The sequence below is a fragment of the Squalius cephalus genome, assembly GCF_949319135.1.
Source record: "Squalius cephalus genome assembly, chromosome: 11".
Taxonomy (NCBI): domain Eukaryota; kingdom Metazoa; phylum Chordata; class Actinopteri; order Cypriniformes; family Leuciscidae; genus Squalius; species Squalius cephalus.
Window position 1 is genome coordinate 966,957 of NC_137132.1, and position 9,114 is coordinate 976,070.

The 9,114-nt window shown below is 36.3% G+C and overlaps 1 protein-coding gene across 6 annotated transcripts in view; it reads right to left on the reverse strand.

Moving 5' to 3' along the window:
- Positions 1 to 3,801: 3,801 nt before the first annotated feature.
- Positions 3,802 to 9,114, reverse strand: part of pde2a (phosphodiesterase 2A) — a 158,934-nt gene continuing 153,621 nt past the window's right edge. For 4 of the 6 annotated variants that reach the window (XM_079886509.1, XM_079886508.1, XM_079886506.1 and 1 more), the window contains one exon: positions 3,818 to 6,981. In XM_079886509.1, coding sequence (XP_079742635.1) covers positions 6,747 to 6,981 — 235 coding nt within the window. In that variant the 3' untranslated portion in view covers positions 3,818 to 6,746. Of the gene's footprint in view, positions 6,982 to 9,114 lie in introns of all 6 variants that reach the window. The other 2 variants (XR_013822778.1, XR_013822779.1) reach the window with 1 other exon arrangement.

Here is a 9,114-nt window from a genome sequence, read left to right on the forward strand (position 1 = left end):
AAAAAACATGAATGTTTTTTCACTCATCCATTAACATTGCTCCATCAGCTTGACAGCAAGTCCCATCATTCAGCTCGTCACTGCGTCATAAACCTACGCCTTTGTTATTGTGAGAGGTTAGCGACCCCTAGTGGCGAAAAAAACCAACATATTGTAGCTTTAATGGGGGATCATATGGGAAATGTGGTCAAGTATTATATAATACTTGACCACATTTCCCATATGATCCCCCACATCTATTGTTCATCTTCTCTGTTTCTTATCTTAGTCACATGACCAAATTCCTGCAGTAATAGCATCTCATAGTAATGTACTGCCTTGTATTATGTTTAATGAATACAGAGTGTAACTCCTTAGGTGGACTCCCAAACTCCCAAATTCCCAAATTCATTCAAAGTGGACTTTCTCAATTCCCATTGTCATTCTTTTGGCATTTTTAACCAATCTATTTCAGCCTCAAATTCTCTACTAGTTCTTCCATATTGACTGTAAGAGGAACTCCAGACAAACTCCCTTGCATCAGTTCTTTTCCTCACTTGTATGCTACTTTAGTTTTTCCCACACTGCTCATTTTCTTTGCCTTTTCCATCTGTGCTTCATTACAGCCAATAAGTACGTTTCCATCTCCCAAAACACATTTGTTTTTTTATTGAGTTAACTATAGGGGAATACAGAGTCATAAAAACACTTGAATCTGTAAAACAATGGAATCTATATTTTGCATATTGTATCAAAAATCAATGATACATCTGATACATAAAGTATCTTTTTCAAGAGTCGAGATGTCTTAACAGCTTCATGATTCATGTCCTGGGTTGAGGTTAGAGAATCTTAAAATATCTTTAGGTCAGTGTGGAAACTGTCAGGAGAAACAGAGGACAGGTTCAGAAATTCTGAATTTAATCTGTGTCTGAGGAACGCATTACAAGGATATATATCATTAATCATTTTAAACTGAACCTCTTTTACCTTTGGTAGAAGGGTTTAACAAATCAGCTTTTAACAAAGACATATAAATTCAGAGTACAAATAATATTGTATTTTTCACTAACTGTATTTTTTAACTAAGGAAATTTCCTTCCCCATCCATAATGTGTACAATGTACCAGACACCTTTATCCATCCAGTCCTTAAAGAACACAGGTTTCCTATTAATAAGGATACACTTAATATTTCACAAAGAACATGTATGTGAGGAAAAAATGTGTTTGTATATGAGTTTCCAATTTCATAGTACCCTACCTACATTTACATTTATTCATTTAGCAGACGCTTTTATCCAAAGCGACTTACAAATGAGAACAATAGAAGCAGTTAAACTAACAATAGGCCAACAAAGTGCTATGACCTTTCCCAGATTAATCTAACACAGTACATGTACATTTTTTAATTTTCTTTATTTTTATAAATAGATATAGAATAGACGATAAAGTGTTAGTATTAATGGATCAAATGTTGCCGAAAAAGATGCGCCTTCATTCTTGAAAATGGCCACAGACTCAGACACAGAAGCTCAGGTTGAGTTAAGGTGATGATACACAGGGCAACTTTTTGAGCTATGTTGATGGGCAATTGCGACATAAACTTTTGTCTATCTCTTTTCCAGCACTTTAGACACTCCATTGCGCTTAAAGAAGATTAAAGAAAATAGTCCAACGCCGTGGTACAACGAGCACACTCAGGCACTTAAGAGAGCAGCCAGAAAAATGGAGCAAAACTTGAAGAAAACAAAACTAGAGGTATTTCGCATTTCATGGAAAGAGAGCTCGATTGCTTACAGAGAGGCCTTAAAAGCTGCTTGATCCGCTTATTTTTCAAAACTATTAGAAGAAAATAAACATAATCCTAGGTATTTATTTGAAACAGTGGCTAAACTAACGGAAAAGAAAGCTTCAAGCCCAGAAGTTTCCAAGCAACACAGCAGTAATGACTTTATGAACTTCTTCTTCTGGCCTCCTAATCCTCCCCATATATACTGATTGGCTTCATCACTGTCTCCTCTCCACCAGTAAGCTGGTGTGTGGTGGGCGTTCTGGCGCAATATGGCTGCCGTCACATCATCCAGGTGGATGCTGCACATTGGTGGTGGTTGAGGAGATTCCCCCCTTCTATGTAAAGCGCTTTGAGTGTCGAGAAAAAGCGTTATATAAATGTAATGAATTATTAATTATAATTATTAATTATTCACTTATAAGAATGATAATATCAGGGAGAAAATTATAACTATGCAACCGTCTACTACAGTATCGCATCAGGCAGTGCATTGTAGTCTCCCTGAGGAAAAATTTGATTCATTCGTTGCTATAGAAGAGGAAGAATTTACTAAACTCGTTAATTCATCTAAATCTACAACATGTATGTTAGACCCTATACCGACTAAGCTACTGAAAGAAATACTTCCAGAGGTCATAGATCCTCTTCTTAATATCATTAATTCATCTTTGTCTCTAGGATACGTACCAAAAACCTTTAAGCTGGCTATGATTAAACCGCTTGTTAAAAAAACGCAACTTGATCCTACAGAATTAGTCAATTACAGGCCGATCTCGAATATACCTTTTCTGTCAAAGAAAAGGTAATTTCCTTTTTAGAAAGAAATGATATCTGCGAGGATTTCCAGTCCGGATTTAGACTGTACCACAGTACAGAGACTCTCATCAGAGTCACAAATGATTTGCTCTTATCATCCGATCGTGGTTGTATCTCACTATTAGTGTTACTTGATCTTAGTGCTGCATTTGATACTATTGACCACAACATTCTTTTAAATAGACTCAGAAATTCACGTTAATTGCGATCTCAAAATTCCGGCCAGTTGATAATACCTAGAATATCAAAATCGACTGCTGGCGGTAGATCCTTCTCCTATTTAGCACCAAAACTTTGGAACAATCTTCCTAACATTGTCAGGGAAGCAGACACGCTGTGTCAGTTCAAAGCTAGACTAAAAACACATCTCTATGACCTAGCATTCACATAATACATTATAGACTTCTATAATTCAATGTTAGGCTGCATAGATTAGGTCAGCTGGAACCGGGAACACTTAAATCCTGATGTACTCGTTACATCATAAGAAGAATGGCGTCTACGCTAATATTAGTCTCTCCGTTTATCCCGAGGTTTACCGCAGTCCGCCGGATCCAGGCCATATCCAGATCTGATGAAGGACCTGCGTCTGGACACACGTGGAAGCGATAAAAAATTCTGTAATAGAAATTTTTAAGGCCAGACAAGTAGTTTGTTGAGGGTTGATTTGTAAAGAAGGACTACTCGCCTGTGCATATCTTCAAACGCGCATACCTATAGACTAAACACATAATACGCATGTGCACGCCATCAGTGTCTCACAGGTTTGCGTTTTTGAAATTTGCACAGAGATAAAAAATATTTTTGTTTTTATTTCAAGACTTATACCTTGGAACCTATTTCAAGGTTTGCGTTCTCGAGCCTCCAAACACTATTTTGTGCAAATAAACGGCCGAAGCGCATTAAGGGTTTTCTGTTAGAACGGTGTCGTGTTAGCAGCCACTTCTCACGCTTTGAAATCGCTTGTGTTTCTGACGTCACAAACTACCTTGTAACCAATCAGATCAATGTGTGATCGTCAACCAGTGGATCTCTGAGCTGAGTGAGTGGAGGCGGGGCTCATTTGCATATTCATAGAACCGCGCATACTAAATTAGGCAAAGTGTTGAGTTACATTCAAGATATTTTAAGGCATGAAGACATTTTTTTCAAGGATCACCGTTTTTTTGGTGATCGAAGATGAGTTTTAAGGTATAAAATTAATGAGCAATTCATTTCTGACCGTGTTTATTAATCTTTAGTTAATACAAATACAACTGTTCAGTGTTCGTTCATGTCGGCTCACTGCCATTAAATAACATTAATTTCCGTAAAGTTGAATTAGAAAATGTTGAAATGAATAAATGCTGTAGACGTATTGATCATTTGCAGTTCATGTTAACTAACAAACTTAACTTTATTGTAAAGCATAAGAAATATGTCTTTCATCAGAAAATAAGAACTAATTCTATTTTTCAAATATTAATCTGATGAAGGGAACCCGAGTTCATTAATCAAAACCATCAGAAGAGCCGTGTATGAATGACACGAGAGAAGGTTTTTATTCCAAACAAAAGAAAAACAATGTTATTTACCGTCACCTACAGTACAAACGTGTACAAATACCAGAAAATAGAATCAAAGTGTGTGTAAAAAGTAATCCTGTAGAAACGGATGTTATGTACACGAGGCGACGCAAAAACCACTTATTGCACAAGAAAACAATAGCATCATATCTGTAATAATAATGATCAACTTAAAATACAATGGAGAAATAAGAAACTCTATAAGAAAACGTTTAAATTATTTAAAATTGACTGCCAGCATGTTTTTTTTAAACATATGTATTTTTTTCCTTTGAAATACATCAGAAATCATTAGAAAAATTAAATGTTCAAAAGCCAGAAATCCATAACATTTCCTTACATTGAACGTTCACCTGTAACTTTAATAGCAGACTGACGGTTTATCATAAATATCTAAAACACATATGTCCAGTTTTTGCTCTCAGACTAGTGTAATGTTGAAGCAGAAGGTGTGTGAAGGATCTCTGGCTCTCTGAAACAGTAGTTTTACTCTCGTGTTTCGGGTTAAAGAGTCAGACTCGCAGTCATTTTACTGTCAAACATCAGTACAATTTCCCCAGAACGGACATATTTCATCTAAAATCAAGACAAAAACTGAAGTTTTGCATGAAGATGTTTTCAAGACCATTCATATTTTTGCACTATGGCATTCATTTTATGACAATTAAACATTTAAGACCCATATTATGGAAGCTAGTTTCCGACACAGAATGAAAAGCAAAAAAGGTAATTGCGACTTTTTCTCTCAAAATTCTGACATTATAACACGCAGAAGTCTGAATTGCGTGATATAAAGTCGCAATTGCATGTTATTATAAAGTAATTTTATCAGAACTCGAAATTCCGATTTTTTTCTCGCAATTGCTTCTTCATATTACGCAATTCTGACTTTATAACACACAATTGGGGGTTATAAAGTCAGAATTGCATGATATAAAGTCGCAATTGCGTGTTATACAGTCAGAATTGTGAGATATAAACTTGCAATTCTGAGAAAAAAAGTCAGTCTTTTTCCCTTAGAATTTATATCACGCAATTGCGAGTTTATATCTTACAATTCTGAGAAAAAATGTCAAAACGACATATAAACTCACAATTGCGAGTGTTATAAAGTCATAATTGTGTGATATGAAGTCGCAATTGCGAGAAAAGTTTATATCACGCAAATCTGACTTTATATCACTCAATTATGACTTTATAACGCAATTGGGACTTTATATCACGCAATACTGACTTTATAATGCAATTCTGACTTTCTGACTTTATATCACGCAATTCTGAGATTGAAAGTCGCAATTATCTTTTTAAATGTTTTATTCTGTGGCGAAAACAAGCTTCCATACCCATATATATAAACATACATACACATACAAGGGTTATTATTGTTACTAAAACTATAATCATTAAAAAAAATAAATAATAATAGACAAAAATGATGTCAGGACAGGATGTTTGGTCCTAAAAACAGGCTTCATCCCAGACAACAACATAGTGTCGGCCCAGATCCGGCTCACATCGGGTACGCGTGGAATCCACACTATGTTGCTGTCTGTGATTTCTCTAATGCAAAATATCTTTTTTTCTGATTTTAGGGTGACATATGGTGGAGTTTTTGTGAAATTCACACTCTGTTGCAGGTTAATATCGGCGACCCACGAGAGAGAAAGTAGTTCAAGCAAAGTCACATTTTTCATAAAACAGACATCATCACCCTCTTCATTTTCCGTTCCTTTGCAGATTTTGGCAAATGCACGTACAGTCACACCTGTGCAAACACACATTTACACACTGCGAACAGATATTCCCATATATCCATGTAGCTTCAGAACTGTACACAGACAGGCTGAATGTTTTTATACATCTGGTTTACAGTCCCTCAGGAAGGCAACGCAAACATTTGTAAGGCAAGATCCATTTGACGCACACATTCTGCCATCCTGAGAAAGAAAAGTGTGAGGGCCGTGTAGCCCTTTAAAACACACGAGTGTATGTACAGAGTTTCAGAAGGCCGATCCCAGCAGATCCGTGTGTTTCAGTCCCGTCGCTCTCCGTTCGCCTCACATTTCAGAGGATTTGGGATTTCAGGAATGGAGAAATCTGACGCCTGAGAGACGAAATCAGTTTAAAGCAAAAAATCTATTTCCGTGTGGCTTAGTTTTCCTTCAGCTTCTCCTGGTACGTGTAAACAGTGGGAAAACTTGTCTTTTTAGAGCTAATAAGTTTGCATTAGTGATTCTGTTATTTCCTGTTTGTTACTGTGAAGCTGCTTTGAAACAATAAGTTCTAAAAAATGTAACATTGTAACACTGTAACTGTTCTCTTTAGAACTCTCAGCTGACACTTTAGAACTCTCAGCTGACACAATGTTTCACTTCGGTTTGGACACGTATTTGAGCATCTAAGTATTCAATCAATTAAAATAAGTTCGGGGCCACTGAGAATGTAACTTTTTTTAGGCAAATTCGCATTATTTTTCTGTCCAAACGTTCGACGCTCTGCTGACCGTGCAACGCCATCCGTCGCGTGACGACGAACCTTTCCTCGTAACTGTCAGCGAGACGTAACTCCGTGGATGACCTTTGACCTGTGATGTCACTGGTGGAGTTTGTCGCAGTCGTCGTCCAGGCATCCGTTCATGCGATGCGATTCGTCCCCGAAGGCGCCCTGCGACTGCAGAAGCTCGAACTCCTCGTCCAGAAAGTCCAGCGAGTTGTTGCTCGGGAGCCCGCGGATGGTGAACTTGTTGGAGACTTTGGCCCATTGCTCGCGGTTGGCGGCCACACGCTCGTAAAGCTCGGTCGAGCGCGGGAACAGTTCCTGCAGGAGCCTGGGACAAATCATCCGAGATGTTAACTTCTCATGTACTTCTTTTTTTCATTTCAGAGGAAAACATACACTGTAAAAAATTATCGTGATTTTAACAGTAAAAATGCTACAGTGGAAAAACTGTTAATTGATTAACAGAGAGTTTCCGTACTGTATACGGTGATTAACTGTGACAGATCTAACCGTACATTTAATGTAATTTTACAGTAAAATACCGTTTAAAAACCAGTTTTTGGAAGTGAAAACGAACAAGTCATTGTATAATTTACAGTGAAAAACCGTAAATTGACATTCCCACAATTACCTGCGTGACAATTCACATTTGATGTATTTTTTGTGAAATAACTTTGTTTCTTCATAGTTTTTCTTAGTTTTTTCTAATCAGGTTTTATGAATATTAGGATTTCATGTTAAATTTAATGTTGTTAAATTAATGTTTACTGCATTTTTTAAATTTCATGTGTGTTACCATGATAGTGTTTGTGTGAATAACACTGTGCAGCTTCTATATATTACTATTAACTTTCTTGTGAAAAAGCTGCTTGTGATGAGCTTTGATTGATCATGTGACTTCAATAGGTCGATAAATTAACATTATATCAGATAATGAAATATGTTTTTTCACTGTAAATTTAAGTTAAGTGTGTAAAACCTAAAATGTTGCTACCATATTTTTTACGGTAGATTTCTGGCAACCACAGCGGCCAGTTTTTTACCGTAAATTTAACGGGATTTATTTGCTTCTTTACAATAATTAAAAAAACAAACATACATACACTACAAAGACAGCATTACAAACCATCATGGAAATCAAGTACTCATGATGTACTGTACTTTCCTCATTTTGACAGCAACTATGTACAAGAACGAGGGGAGCTACTTGTAGTTCTTAAAAACATTACCTTACATATCATTTATTTTTTAGGAAAAGTCTGGGCAAATTGGTTTTACATAATCAGTCCATTTTCTACATATTGATCAAAAATCTTCTATCTGGGAAAGCTTTTCCATCACTTATATATTGTGTAATATGTCAATCCATTCATGAACTGTAGGTGGCTCTGGTTTTAGCCATTTCCTTGTAATTACTTTTTTACTGGCTGCCAGAAGAATTGAACTTCTGATGCTTTAGAATATAAACACTTCATGAACGCTTTAGAGTACTCTCTTTAACCCTCTGGTACTCTTTTTTTTTTTTTACTTCAATGGAATGGTACGAAACTTGGTAAAGTTTTTGGCACTTGATGTGTGAACACACACAAAAAAATTCCTGAAAACAATAGTCACACTTGTGCTTTTTGATTTTCTTGCAGTTTTAGAGTAAAACGTGATTTTGAAAATATATGTCATATAAAATTTAAAATAGTATTTTTATGCATTTTTCATAAAAATACACGTTTAATACTGTTACTTTTTAAAACTTTTTTCACTTCAGCAATAATCTTCCAAGTGCCGTCTTTGAAAAGAGATCAAACTTCAGTCTGTCGCTTTAAAGCATTCATGATTTACGACAGTTTAAGTTGGAAATTTAATTTTCAGGTCTATGCTCAAAAAGTGAATAAATGGATTATAAATACAAGGTAAATATAATTTAGTATAAAAAAATCCCCTAAAATACAAAATATTAAATAAAAACTTTATCAAACTAAAATATAATACATTCATTTAAAGGGGGGGTGAATTGCTGTTTCATGCATACTGAGTTTTTTACACTGTTAAAGAGTTGGATTCCCATGCTAAACATGGACAAAGTTTCAAAAGTTAAGTTGTACGTTTGAAGGAGTATTTTTGTTCCAAAAATACTCCTTCCGGTTTGTCACAAGTTTCGGAAAGTTTTTTTCGAGTATGGCTCTGTCTTACGTAAGATAGAGCGGAATTTCCTTATATGGGTCCTAAGGGCACTTCTCCGCGGCCGCGCGCGCACTCGCAAACCAGAGAGAGAAGAGAGTGAAAGCAGTACGTTACCTCAAAGCGCTATGCTCGGCTTTTAGGGAAGTCAATGTCACCAAAGAAGTGGGTTTTTGGTTGGCAGGGCAAGACAACCCTGCACAGATTCCCAAAGAACCCAGCGTTAAGGGAATAGTGGATGGAGTTTGTTTTTTCGAAGCATGAGGTTGTGCACGACTCTTTGTTC